Source organism: Onychostruthus taczanowskii, unplaced genomic scaffold, assembly GCF_017590055.1.
Source record: "Onychostruthus taczanowskii isolate IOZ18803 unplaced genomic scaffold, ASM1759005v1 scaffold113, whole genome shotgun sequence".
Taxonomy (NCBI): domain Eukaryota; kingdom Metazoa; phylum Chordata; class Aves; order Passeriformes; family Passeridae; genus Onychostruthus; species Onychostruthus taczanowskii.
In genome coordinates, this window is record NW_024497963.1 from 1988235 (window position 1) to 2003403 (window position 15169).

A 15169-nucleotide genomic window follows, 5' to 3' on the forward strand; every position below is an offset into this window, starting at 1 on the left:
GTTCTGGCATATACTCAAATGAAACATGGAAAAGACTAGATATGGAGTGAAGAATGAATTGCCTTCATTAATATTCAACCACGGGTTTCAGCTTCATTGTGAACTACTCTTGTGAAGAGCTGAACAGAGCGAAAGCCAGTCGCTGTGTCCACTGTGCCGTGACAACTTACGTGGCTCTGATTAACAGGCCTGGAAGACCCTTTTGGTGACATACAAGGTCTCTGCTCTGAGCCAAGGTGCCTCAAGGAGAGCTGGAAACAAACCCAACTTGTTCTCATTGAATAACACACTCGCTGTCATCATCAGAGTGAATAGGGAATTAATTTCGCTGCATTTGGGGCACGCAAGAGCAGCGCAAGTACAGCAGTATTTCAGACTGGAAAACGGGATAAACATTTTTGGATGAAACAAAACTGTTTATAAATTAAAAATGTGGATTTTATAAATCTCTTTCAAGCAAAACAATTTGACATAAGCATAAGCCTTAACTATGAGATTTTAAATATTAGCATCATTTGAGGGTTAAAATTTAGATAACTAATTAAATTAATTCTATGCTTTAAACAGACTTGCATAAATTTAACTATCAGTGAATACAAATCTTAAAGTAGATGTAGATTAGCTACAGTAGAACTCCATTAATTTTCAACCATTTAGATTTGGGTTTTATTGCTTTTCCCATAGATCAAGACCATTATATGACATAGGGGAAGCATGAAACAATGTGTTTCATTAGGGATCTTTTATATAACCTAATTCTTTTAGCGTAATCGCAAGGCTATATACTCATTTTTCAAATTGTGGTCAGAGTAAAGGTGATATACAAGTAATTCCAATATTTAGGCCTGAAACCCTTGTGCATGCTGACTGGAGAATAGGAGCAGGCTGTCAGTGGAAGGCTAATGAATTCAGAAATGCTGAGGTGTGCTCTATTTGCTTAAATCCCTTAAATCCTAACTGATGTCAATGAGATGGCTTCTAGCAAATATTCCATATGTAGTCCCATATTAAATGCATGGTTGTTCTTAGGATAAATCTGTATCTTCCATACAACTGTGTTTGTGTGGCAGGAAATTTAAATTATACCCCTTTATATATTTTGCAAAAACAAAACTTGCCCCTACACCAGATTAAAATGGTGGCTTCAGAAGGAAAGCAGGGACAAAGACACTTGTTACAATGATGATTGGGGTTTGCACCTTTTCTAAACACAAAATATTTTTGAAAGGACAAGTAAGTCAGTTGCAAAAATATCAGCACTGAGAACTTATTGTTTTTCAGAATTACTGCTTTTTAAAAACGTTGCCTAAGGGGGCTTCATGAGAAATCTATATTATTTATTAACACTGGAGGATTTATTTGAGAGTAATCCAAAGACAAATATAAGAAGACTCCATCATCTTTCCAGTTTCCTGACCTGTTTCAGTGACAACTGTCAACTGCCATGAAGCAGCCATGTTTAGTTTTAAGTTAGCAAAACACATGTGTTAAGAAGATATAAAATCTGCCATTCTGAGATATAGGTTGTGTAAGACTGAAGAAAAGCAATTACCTGAATTTGGGTATATATGCAGGATAAAAGTGTGGTGAATGCTCTGAATTTCTGGACATTTTGCTGCAGAGGACTCCAATGGAAATGTGCATTGAGAGCATAACCCTTTTATTTCAGTTAAGGAAGAACTTTTTATTCTCTAATGGGGATAAACGTGATCTATGTTGAAAGTAGATCTTTTGTGTCTGACGAAGGAATTGAAAACTTAAGAATCAGTAACAGAATTTTCTTTTTGTTCCCTCCACTGTCTTAGGAAACTGTACTGAACTGGCTTTTCACATTGTGGGCAAGCCTGCACAGCCAATGGCACTGGAGGTGGGCTCCACAGCCAGGGCCTGTAAGGAGCATAAGTAGCAGCAGCAAAATCTTTCTAAACCAGTTCCTACCAAAGTGTCATGTTCAATACTGAACATCTCAACAGAAGGCAGTGGCAACACTGAAATAGATGGGTTTATAAAACTGAGATTTAGAGATGAGATATCTTCACTTGAATGCAGTAGTTGCCTGGTATTGTAAAAGGGATTATTATTTTTTTAATCTTACTAAAATGCATAGTCCACAATTTTCTTACATGCTGTTATGGGAAGATGGCACTTAGCTCTCCTAAGAGTCAAACATGGCTTTGCAGAATAGAATGACATTAACAATTAAAAATAGTGATTATGAAGAAGAGTTTTAGAATATTTCAAAACATGGACTCTCTGTGGTATGTATTTTTATACTGGTTTAATGTCTCAAGTAATAGAAGAATCATATTAAGGTAATACAACCAATCTGAAATCTACTGCAAGCAGTTCTATTTTAACTCAGCAATTCACACCGAATTCTTTCACTGCACTGAGAATGAATTCAGGAAAATAAATATCCAAGGAGAAATATGGATTTAATTGTTATTGCTGTTACGTTGCTAAAATAAAACAGCTGTGATCACACACTCAGATAAAGCCATTGTTTAACAAATATTTTTATTAAACATCTCTGTAGTGGAGATGAGTCCAGCTCCCCAAGAGCAGAGCAGGCTGCTTCCCGGACCACCCATTGCTCCCGAGGTGAAACAGCCCATCCAGCTGTTGGGGGGTGGGGGAATGGGATCAGACACACTGCACACCATGGCAGGCACACAGCAGCTCCTGTCTGCTCACAGACAAATTGAACTGCAACAACTGGAGCTTCTCATGCAAGGAAACAGGTCACAGCCTTTTATCAAATCAAGCATTTGACCAGCAGTGATGGCATCAATGGGGCTTCTTGGAAGGCATGTCCCCAAAACTGACAAGGACCCGTGCAGCCCAGGGCAGAGAAGACTCAGTCACTGAGGTCAGCTGATTACAGGAGGCAGAGGGGGAAAGCAGGCAGAGGGAGGTCAGAGGTACAACAGGAGCAGCCAGGAAAATAAATTGGCCATTGGTATACAGTAAATAAACTGTGAGCTGGGAATAAAATCCAGAAGTCCTGATTCCTTGTCTCTGCTCTGGTGCCCCAGTCCTAATCAGATCCTCCCTCAAAATGGCTTTCTAACATAGACAGTCCAGGAGACTGAAACATTTATCCAATCTACAAACTAAATGTAGCAAAAGATATATAAAGGTTTCCTTCAAACAGTCACTCCACCATTTCTGTAAGGGCCTCAAAGATCTTGTTAATAAATACTGCACTTTTCCTCCATGTTGGCCATCAGAATTTCTGAGCTTGCAGAATTTATCATTCATCTACTTATGAACTGGTGCCAGGATATTTTCAAGAATTATTCGAATTTAAAATCCAGGTAAGCTTCTACAGTTCTATCATCCACCAGTCTGTGTTTCCTAGGGTTATTGATGTTTTTTTGCGGTTATCAGATGAGTTGTAAAACCAAAACATTTCCATGCACAGCATTTATAAATATCCAATACTGATTGAGATTTATATCACTTTTCTATTTCAGTAAAATAATAAAATTTCAGGCTAGACAGAAAATCGATTAGGAAAGTATAAAGGTTCATAATCATTAAATTTTCTACATAAAAAAGCTACACAATCTAAAGGAGTACATAAGGAGACTGAAATTTGTGTAACTGCTCCTAGTCTTTAATTGTAAACATGCACTGTTTACCATGGAATGTGCACTGTGGTTTTCCCAAACAGATTTTTCACAAACCAATTAAGCAACTGGTCTTATCTAAGAATGCAAAGTGCCAAGCAAAAAAAAAAAGCAGATTTAGGATGGGCATGGAATAACTGAAATCTAGCCATTGCAATACATATTGATCAGTTTGCCTAATAACCCATCAGCCACTGAATACAAGTGCTAAGTTTTAATTTAAGTTTTAGCAGCCACTTGGAACTTGGAGCCTATGGGTCATATCTTCAGTGGTGAAGATCAGAGCAGTTTTTCTGTAATCCACAATTATACAAGTTTGGAACTGGTGTAAATATTTCACAGAATCACAGAATATTCAGAGCTGGAAGGGACCCACAGGGATGACAGAATCACTGAATTAGGGTATGGTTTAGGCTGGAAGGGGCCATGGGCAGGGACACCTTTCATTATACCAGGGTGCTCCTAGCCCCAGTGTCCAACCGGCCTTGGACACTGCCAGGGATCTCTGGGCACTCTGTGCCAGGATCTCACCAACTTTTGTTGTCAAGAATTTCTTCCCAATAGCTCATCTAAACCTACACTCTATCAGTAGAAATCCATTCCCCCATGTCACAAGATCACAGAATATTCTGCATTGGAAGGGACCCACAATGATCAGCAAGTCCAGCTCTGAAGTGAATGACCCACACAGGGTCCAAACCCACAACCTTGGCATTATTAGCACCATGTTCCAACCAACTGATAAAGGCCCTGCCACTCCACGCCCTTCCTTGCAAACAGTCCCTCTCCATCCTTCTCAGTGTGATCATCCAGCTCCTGTCCCTGCAGACCCCCCAGCAATCCCCCTGGGCATCCCTGCCAGCGCTGTCCAAACGCTCCCGGAGCTCTGGCAGCCTCGGGGCTGTGCCCGTTCCCTGGGAGCCTGGGCAGTGCCCAGCACCCTGTGAGGAAGCAGAAGCCTTCCCTGATTCCCAGCCCGATCCCGAAGCGCCCGGCCCGCTCCGCCTGGCCGGCGCTGCCCTCTCGCGGCACAGCCGGGCTCGCCCGGGGACCGAAGCGCAGCCGCACGGCACATCCAGCTGCATGTGTTTGCCTCCTGAACGAAAAGAACTCATCGGAAATTAGTTTAATTAAGTTAAATGCTTTATTAGTGTTCATGCAATGTTTCTGGCGGACCTTTAAAATGATCACAGCAGTCTCAAGGCCGGTCACTCCGAACTGTAATAGAATGTAAACCTGTTTAACAAACTCAGGTATGGAAACAGCAAAATCATGCCCTGAGAAAAGTAGTTACTGATTCAATAGTTCTGGGAATAAATGCAGAGCCAGGAGCACCGTTGTTCTGTATGGACTGGCTGCTGTTTACCAAGCTTTCAGTGCTGATCTAATTAATTTCCAGACTGTTTGTGTGGGCTTCACTTATTGGTTCTTTCAGCATCCTATTATTTAGAGCAGGGGAAGAGATTGAAACCTGATTTGGTTTCCTCAGAACACTTAATTTTAAAAAGATGCACTTGGGGTTTCCATATGGAACAAATACATATACACCTAAACTTTTTTGTTCTTTCGTACGGGAGTATGATCACATAATTTACAACAGAGAAGCCATCCACGGATGCCAGCTGGCTCCATTCTATTTTCATTATTCAGCAATGACAAACGGCTGTTTTAGCATGAGCACTTTACCTGTGAGTACTTTTTTCTTCAGAATGCAACACTAAAACAGGTGATTGTGGTGTGTGATTACTATCATCGTTCTGTGGAATTTACTGAGAAGTCTAAATTAATTTGAACACATATGATCTGGGAAGTAGTTTTCAAATAGAGTAGGCAGAGACTTCTTGAACCAGTTTAAAGTTTAATGAAAAGTAAACATGGGCTTTAATAAATAAAGTCACTGCTCATTTGCCAGTCAGCTAAAATTCCCCATGCAGCCAAAACACAACAGTAAGTCAGTGAGAGGAATTTTCTACAACCTTTTTCTGAAACAGAATTAAACAGGACTTTAGAATTGGGCCCAGTTCAGGTCAGATCTAAGAGTACAGTGCCTAAAGGAAACACAAAGATTTGCAAGCTCCAATGTACAGTTTCTAGAAATGTGAGTAATATGGAATCAAACTTGCCTAAAGTAAAAAAATTCAGGGAGTTATAAAATGTACACAGCAAAGGTGGCCTTCTAATATCCAAAACCAAAGCAAATATATTACATGTGAGAATATTTTCAAGTGGCCTGATCAGAGAGCAGGAAGGAGAAATCCAAGGAGTAATCTGTAGTCAAGGTTTCTCTATACAGAGTACAGAGAATACACACACAAAAAAAGTCCATAATACAGAGAAGGACAGGGCATTTTGAAACAGAGCACAGCTAAGCTGGGAGCTACAGATCACATCAGATATGCATACAGTATTTATATTTTCACTATAATTTCAGACACTCTGCTCAGTTTTACTGCTGAAAACGGGAAACTGACAGTAGGGCCAATAATTTGTGCCTTGATTAGAAAGAGGCTTCAAACAAGTAGTTGCATTCAAGATGTTGATTTTAGCAAAACTAGGCTAAAGTTTGTTTAAATGTGGAAAACTATGTGAGAATCAACCAAGAAATGCGTCAGCTAGAAAGGGTCACCTTACCCTAGGAATTGGAAAAGCAAGGCTTTTCTCAGGATATGGAGCTCACGAGCATGTATCATGAAATACAGTAGGGAATTCACAGAGGGAAGGTCCTGCTGACTACATCAAATAGGGGTCAGGTAGCCTCAAGGCACTAACAGTTCCCAAAAGAACTACTATTTAATGTCTCACTTAAGGTTGTGGATATGCCCATTAATCCATTGGAACAGATTTTCTACATTATCCCAAGTGTCAACAGCCACAATCTGAAGAGCAAGTGTGAGACTACAAAGAAACAAGGAAATTCTCCTTTCATTAGCTACTGTGCTCCCTCACCAAGAGAACACTAAACTAGTTGAATTAATAAAATATACCCCATCTAGTAAGAACATCCTGTAATATGTTGCGTGCAAGCTGGTTTTAGCTCATTTTTCAAGTAGGATAAATTTTTAGGACTTTTCGACTTTCATGTTAATCCCAGATAATAGTGCAGTTTGATAGATTAATCAGATTACAGGAAATGTCAGCATGATTTGATTTTAAATGATGTGAAGCATGTTACTAGAACTGCTACCCTCTCGTTTTATGAAAGGATGACCTGGAAGAATGACAGACAGGGTTCACCACATCTCAACAGTTGCAGACATCTCCTTCAAGATCCTGTTAAAAATATGCTTTGTTTAGTCTGCCTTATCACTGACTGACATTTTCTGACAGCAAGTTATAACAAGAATATTTAAAAGTCATGGACTTTGTCACAACAACGGATTGTGTAAACAAACACTGTGTAAGAAAATTATACACAAAGTTACCTTTTACACATACACCACTGATTTACCACCTGCTACAACCAAATATCTGATGTGTGTTTTCAGTTTAAAACCCCACCTCAGATTCTACCTAGTGCTTCCCATTAATTTGATTCTTGAGCTTCTTTTGCATCTCCCTCGTTCCCCACATCTCTATTCTCATTGGTTACAGCAGGGCTCAACTCATTTTATTTCTGGTTAATCTGATTAGGTAAAAACCTGGGATTGTGATGTCAGTGCATTAGCAGAAGGAAGTAATGCTTCCTGCAGGAAGGATGGCAATTTTGACCTTTTAGAAGCAAGTCATGGTCTGACTGGAATATTAAAACAGAGCAAGCCAAACTGCAGTAGTTACACCAACTCATTCTTTCTGCAAGAGCATCCTTCAAAGAGGGATTATGGCTCATGGACTGCAGGTAAGAAAGCATAATGTCCTTGTCTTTGGTTATTTGCCTGAAGGGAACTTTGGCTGAGGGGGAAAGGTCAGCTTCAGCAAAAATAGCAGAACATTAGAAATACTGGCTAATGAAAGGCTTTGGTTCTTATATTTACTCAGCAGAAAAGAGGGCTTTCAGAGCAGAGGCATCTTGATAGACTCACTTCTCTACAAATGCATGACATTATTTGACTTTAACATACCGATATTCATATTCTTTCATTCTGTGCTGATGAAATAATGAATTTATCTACTGTATGAAATTGCTGTAGTTAATTTTGTTGTTTTTTCCACTTAAACTCAGAAACTTACACCAGTAATTGAACAGATGAGACTGCAACTAAATTAAATGACTAATTCCTCAAGTTATAAACTCATTATTTAAAAATTTAATGATTTAGTATGACAGTTTAGTAGATTGCTTTATTACTATGGGCTGTCACTGTATTATTCAGTATATGCCAAGGCAATATTCAACAATGCACAGGCTTTAATGAGCCTGTAAGGCAGGTTGCTGTGGTGATGGGTGCTCAAACTGATGCAATCCTTACAGTTCTGATTTTGAACCTTTCATTAGGCTTTTAAAAATGCTTCCCACAGAGGGTATTGTTGTAGCTGATATTTGTACCCAAGACTCTCAGTGAGCAGAGTTGCTAAACCAAGTGACAGCTACAAAGCTGCATTGCTGGAGTAGCTTTAAGCAGCAATGACTGTTCACATCTATATGCCTCAAGATTACCTTTACTTTACAGTTACATCCACACAGACAAACTCATCCCTCGCTTGAGCTGAAGCAGTTGTGATGTCACTCATCAAGTGCAGCAGGAAGTTCAGGTTTGGCAAGAAGGCTGACCTTTAACTTGCTGTGCAGAAGAAATGCTGTGCATTTATAACAGCAAAAGCAGATGTAAAGCTGAAGTCCATTGAATACTGCAATCAGTATCATGTTTAGGCAAAAGAAGCTGCTCAAATTTACAGGGAGCATTATCACTGTGTTTAGGCTGCAGTTAAGTAGAATGCAATAGACGTGGGAATTTTGGAGACAAACTAAAACCCAACAACAAAACAAACAGCACCTTTTATACTGGTGTCAGTGACTATCCTTAAAGGTGCTTTTTTGATACTTCAAATGATAATGATGTTTATGTGCTCCAGTAGTCTCAAATAATCACTGTCTTTGACCAATGCTTCTAATTAAGTCAGTCTCATACCCTGCCTGTGTATTAACCACTAGCAGCTGCCCAGAGGCAGAAATGGGCCAGTTTTAAGCTGTCCAGCTGGGTAAATCGAACATCAAGCCATGAGCAGCTCTACACTCACTAAAGCTTCTCTCAGTGCTGTGGCACAGCCCGACCCAGCTGATCCCAGTGTACTTGCAGAATATGCTTAGTCCAGCCAGGATGAGCTTCTATACCCATTGCCTTGTGCTAATCTGTTCTCTGAAACTTCCTTTAACACCTGTCTCCAGTTTTATCTTTAAATGCAGGAAGCTATTTGCGGCCAATTTAAAATAAATGGCAGTAACTGGTTATTTCATTTTTGACTGCCATGAGTTTTGCAAGTAATAACCTACTATTGCCTCCTACAGTCCATTTTTCTTTTCTTCCTAAGCACTTATCCCTCCTATGCCAAAGAAAAGAAGAATTAAAAACAATTCATCTGTCTAAAAAGTTTGCAGATGTTGACTTGTTGTTAGCAATACTTTATGCTATTACTGCTGAATCCACAGCTCTGAGCTTTTAGAAAGATGCTTTACTGAGTTCTGTGGAAGGTAATTGGTATGTAGATAACCTATTTTTCACTGTTGAAGCTTTGAGCCAGCTCTGAATTTTTCTCTCAGTAAGTTCTGTATTTTTAACTACAGCAGGGCAGTATCAGGTGTGACACAATCTCATGAATTTGAGGGGATTTTCCTAATTTTTTTCTATAATTTATATATTAATCTTATTCACAATTCTTTCTACTTCCCTATATGTTTCCTTGCCTGCTTTTGTACCACCACTTTATAAGTGAACAAAACATTCATCAAGGTCTTGAAGGGAGGTAGACTCCAAAGACATCGATCTGCTTGGGGCCAGAAGAGAAACCCAAATGAAGATTATGGATCTTCTAGACATGCAGACATCTCTGGGTGCAAGAGCCTGGAATCAGCACGTTATAAAGAACTAATAAAGAACTAATCTGAAACCCTGGAGGCAAAAAGGGTTAGGGTCCCGATCTGTGGGACATAGCCCTGGCCAGACCCCAGCCATGATGAGGAGCACTCTGCTCCAAAGGCAAACAGCAGAACAGCTTCCCACCTATGGGCACCCTCAGCAGCTTCCCCTCTTCCCAATGCCATCCCAAAGCTTCTCCTTTGGAGTGAGCCATCTCCCTTGTCCTCTGAGACAGCTAATGGCTGGAATGTCAAAAGTTCAACTGTGAATTCAGGCTTAGAAGGCAGAGTTTTCTCTTTTACACAGTGGAAAATTATGATCAAGGCAGAGCAGCACCTCAAAGTCACATGCTGACCCGTAATCCCAATCTCCTTGCCTTACATTTTCACTTGTCTACCACACGAGCAAGCTACTGAGCTCTGCAGAATAGCAAATGGAACAAGAGGGGAGGTTATTGTTTTGGGTGGCTTTATAAAGGAGTTGATGGTGGCCAAGAATTCATCTCATAATGACTGGGGCAAAGTACTTGTTTATCCATTCACAACTCCATTCACAACTCAGCCACCAGCTCCTGAGTTATCAGATTGTGAACACTCCTAGCAGAAAGATCCAAAACTCTCAGAATTATTTTTATTTTGACACATTATTGGGGTGGAGGAATTTTTTCTTCACACTATCAGAGACTGGAAGTTTTTTCTTTGTTGCTAGTTTTAGCCTAACTTTCCTTTCCCTTGCAGATAAGAGATGAGGAGAGCGGCTACAACAAAAACCTGTTTTGCATTCCTAAGCATTATGAAGAAGATTTAGAAAGAGTCTTCATTCCTCATGGTCTCATCCTGGATCGGTATGAGGGTAAACAGAAAAGAACAGGGACAGTGATGCCAATTTTTGTCCATCCAAATGAAAAGACCAAGGTCCTTGCCCTGTGCAACCCATGAGAAACACGGAAACCCTGCAGCCTAACGTTTCTGTCCTAAAGTCTAGTACAACAGGGGGTTTATGGAGAGGATTCCTCTACAAGCTCAGTTAAGCTTGTATCAAATATCTTTAAGACCTCCTATTCTGCAATATTAAGGTTTATGGATTAAATCAGCTTGTACTGTGCAAATATGTAACTAACTTTCCTATGACTAGCTGTGGTAACAATTTTCTAGCTATGAAAACATAACAGCAAGATGAGAATTTTTAAACTCTTTCCAGAATTCCCTTTTGGTTTTTTTTTTTTTTTCCTCTCACAGGACAGAACGTTTGGCTAGAGATATCATGCAAGACATGGGAAGTCATCACATTGTTGCCCTCTGTGTCCTTAAAGGAGGCTATAAATTCTTTGCTGATTTGCTGGACCACATAAAAGCACTAAATCAAAATGGTGATAAATCTGTGCCTGTTACCGTGGACTTTGTCAGAATAAAAAGCTACTGTGTAAGCAACTTTCTTTGCTTTGGAAAATTGACTCTCTTCATAGAATGGCATTCTAAATACTGGTAGTTTGAGTTTATGCATACAAAAATTGAGCAGTCTGTTCAAATTATGTACTAAAAAGGAAGTGATTTACTGATCTTCCCCAAAGGGTGGATATTACACATTCACTGGAATAAACATACAGCAGAACACTCAACATGACAAAGCCAGGGACAGAGCTCAAACTCCCTCCTCTTGCAAAAATCAAGAGCAGCACACCTTTCAAATAAATGCAGAATAACACTTTTGGGCATGCTTTATGAGACTTCAATCTCTTCTTTCTCCTTCTAGAATGATTCACCTGCAAAAAAAGTCAGTTTTGTTGGAGAGGAACTCTCTACACTAAAGGGGAAGGTACGAATTATCATCTTCAGCTTTTAAAGGGAAACAACTGTTCTTGTGTATTTTCCAGGAAATCCATACTTATTAAGATTTTGATACTGCATACTTCCAGCCACTTAACACTGATTTAAATTTCTGGGCTTTGAAACAGTGAATAATTCCCACTGATCTCAGTGGAAACTTGATCAGTGATGGCTGCTCCCAAAGATCCTATTCCCCATTTTATCCCGGAATGCCCAGAAATGAACCATACTAAACTGACTCATTCAGTGTGGCTCTAGAATACTAGTGCTATACATAGAGCAATGTATAGACCTGACATAGGTGCCTTTATCACCATATTGTAAGCTTTCATAAATACTTACAGAGAGACTCTTCGGAAAGCACCAAAATAAAGTCAGTAGTTCAAGCGACAATCTCCTTTGAAAATCAGTGCAACTTCCTTTAACTGAGGGTTTTAGTGTGCTTTTCTTGGCTGTATAATTTGCTGAAAATTGACATTTAAGTATTTTCTTTTATTTTCTTTTCTTTCCTTCTTTCCCTATGTAATCTCTTCCAGAATGTGTTAGTAGTAGAGGTAAGTAATGACTGAACTAGGGGTAGAATGACATGGATTTTTTTTCTCACTTCTTTTCAAATTAATATACATTACATATAAAATAATAATTAATTATGTTACTGGGCTACCACGTTGGTGTCCTCTAATTTAATTCACTTACAGTCTGGTTTTCCTTTCAAATTTGAAGGATAATTTGTTTTTTTATCTCTTTCAGGACATTATTGAGACTGGTAGAACAATGAAAGCTCTGCTTTCAAAAATAAAAGACAAGAAACCAAGGATGGTAAAAGTTGTAAGGTACAAAGATATAGCCACTAACTTAATATATTAAAATAATTTGGGTGAATAGTCAGTGTATGCTGACAGGTGCTTGCTTGGCTTGAAGTTTGGGGGTGAGGAAGCAAATGCAGGAAGTAATCCTTACGCAGCTGCTGAAAAATTAAGTGTTTTTTAAACTGTGAAATTTACCTGTGCACTATCATCTTCGCTGCTCAAATTAATGAAAAAAGGTTTTATGGCTCTTTCCATGCAGTCATAAAATCTGATGGATTCCCTGTTTCTTACTTTATGTTTGAAGGAATTTAATCTCTTTCTGTAGGTTTTTTAACACCACCTCAAGTTGCCTCAATACTAGAATGACAACACTCAGAATATTTCTTAATATCCTCAGCCGTAGAATATTTCTTCATATCCTCAACCGTAGAAGCTTCCAGAATCTAGGAGTCTGTCAGCACTGGGAAGATGCCTTCAAGTAGCATTCTAGATCTGCTTTTAGTAGATCTCTAAAGAAATTTTGTGGAATATCCCTGTGTCTGTCAAGTAACCACAATGCTTTATAAAAACAGCTGCTTTAAGCATCAGTTATTCAGACAGTCCTTCTAGTGGCTGTCCAGGAGGTTCTCAGTTTCTTCTGAAGTGCACAGACAAGCCATGAATAGATATGGTTTTGCAGAAGAAATCTTCTTTTTCTCCCTCCCTCCCTCCCATGACCACCTTCTTTTTTTCCCGAGTGCAGATTTAGCTACTTAATACACAAATTTAATTATTTAGATAGCAGAAACAGAATCAAATCTCAACTGTGTTTTGCTTTGACCCCAGAGGGCATTTGTTTTGACATTTGGCATTATTAAATTTGCCTTGTTTCCAAACTGAAAAGTCTACTGAATCACTCAAGTAAAATCTCCCTCCTTTTCTCCTCTCTCAGGACTAACTCATAACTAGGTTTAAAACAATTATTTTGTTAATAAAAATCATTCTCTTAACACCTTAATTATATTACTGACTGATGGGAATGGTTTAGATTCTAACCTCTGACATCAATTTACAGCTCCGATTCTTAAGACAGCACTCTGAAAGAGATGATGCCTATTACTTTCAGCTCAAGTATGTGTTGAATACCATCTGTGTACTTAAAAGCTACTTACACCACCGAATTATAAAAAGAACTGTATTTTTTTTACAGATACAGGCTTTGAAATTCCAGATAAATTTGTAGTTGGATATGCTCTTGACTATAATGAATACTTCAGAGACTTAAATGTAAGTACATGCACATTCCTCCACTGCCAGGTATCAGGTACCTACCTACCACAGGTACCCGGCAAGAATATTTGCTTCTACTCAGACCTTCTCAACAATTAAAAAAATCTTCAATTCCAGCTGTAAACTTCCATTAAAAGAGCAAAACCATATTTAAGGTGCTGAGTTGGTAATGCAATGTAGGTGCATAAGAAATGTTTGTGCTTCACCTTTTCATAATTCTACTCCACAAGTCGCATGGCTCAGCCATGCTGCAGGACATTCTGAACCCCAAGGATGGTGAGCAGCATACAATCTGTGGCCCAATCTAAAAATAAAATAACTTGTAATTTGACTTTAATTGGATATTTGTCAGTCTTAGTTCAATCCCATGTTGCTCTTCTGTCACCAAGTTTATAAAGTGGCTGTGCAGGGGCTCCGTGTGAAGGTTTTCCACACACTTATGGATAACACGGCTGCAAGGTCTCTCTTCCCTTATTCTATTACAGCTTCCTTAGGCTGCAAAAAGTAGTAGACTTGGAAACATCATAAACTAATAGGGTTGATCTGTTTTCCAATGTCCTTCCTTAATTCTTGTTAACTCAGAAAGGTTTTCACTTCTAAGTCTTTACTAAGACGTCAGTTCTGCTGAAGACACAGAATCTGTGCTATAGCTCAGCAGCATGAAGATGAATGCAGTAATTTAACAAGCCTAAGTTCTTTAGGATATATAAACCTATATGATGCCTTGTGAAGGCTGACCTAGCACAGAGGCTAGATGGATTTAAAGAACAAAGTAGGGATTTACCAAAAGGCCTCAATGGATCCACCTTGGGCAGCACAAGAGCCCAGCCAGGGCTGCACCCAAGATGAACCAAAATGGTCACAAAATGCACGAGCGCTCACAGGGTCACTCACTGTGATCAGTTCTGCTCCATTTGCATATTGGAGTTCATTGTCCAGTTCCAGCTTTAGGTTGTGAAGTCCCATCCTTCTTGTTCTTCTCTCTTCAGCCCATGTTGTTTATGCTTTTGGGCCTGAGATTTGGATCATTTGTCCTTGGTCCCCAGCTGGAGAAGGAATTGTTTTGTCTCCCTACTCTGTGAAGAGAGTTTACCTTCCCATAATATGAAACTCAGAACTACACAGTAAAGCTACACAGAATCTGAAAAATGTAAAATCTAAAACCTAAGGCATCATATATATTACAGATAAACTTGGAAAGAATACTAAAATCTCAAGTTTACTGCAAGCAGGAAACTTGCAATAATTATGGTTCTAGTGTGTTTTTATTACAATGCTGGGAATGCAATTGAAAAATCAGTCTTGCATTTCATTCGAAGACAGAGATTGATAAATATTGTACTATTTTTTTTTCTTTTAGCACATCTGTATTCTGAAAGAGAATGCCAAAGAAAAATACAGGATGTGATAACATCAGTCTCCTGGAGCACCAATTCCCGGCTACAGATTAGGTGACAAACATTACACCGTGGAATTACTTTTGCTACTTGTGTGTCCCTAAGAAGAACGAGCAGCTAAATGTTACTGCCCAGGAGCTGCAGCTCGCCGATTCCCACGTGTGCTAGGCGCTGAACACAAACTGTTGAGACCCTGGGATTTTCGTTGTGGAGCAGCAGCCCGGA

The 15169-nt window shown here is 39.3% G+C and overlaps 1 protein-coding gene across 1 annotated transcript; it reads left to right on the plus strand.

Moving 5' to 3' along the window:
• Positions 1-7449: 7449 nt before the first annotated feature.
• LOC121347615 (hypoxanthine-guanine phosphoribosyltransferase-like) lies at positions 7450-14955 on the plus strand. The gene is made up of 9 exons (XM_041426387.1): positions 7450-7467; positions 10381-10487; positions 10882-11065; positions 11396-11458; positions 12006-12023; positions 12220-12302; positions 12391-12418; positions 13422-13544; positions 14908-14955. Exons 1-9 carry the CDS (start codon positions 7450-7452, stop codon positions 14953-14955), a joined length of 672 nt encoding a protein of 223 aa, XP_041282321.1.
• The last annotated feature ends 214 nt before the right edge of the window (positions 14956-15169 follow it).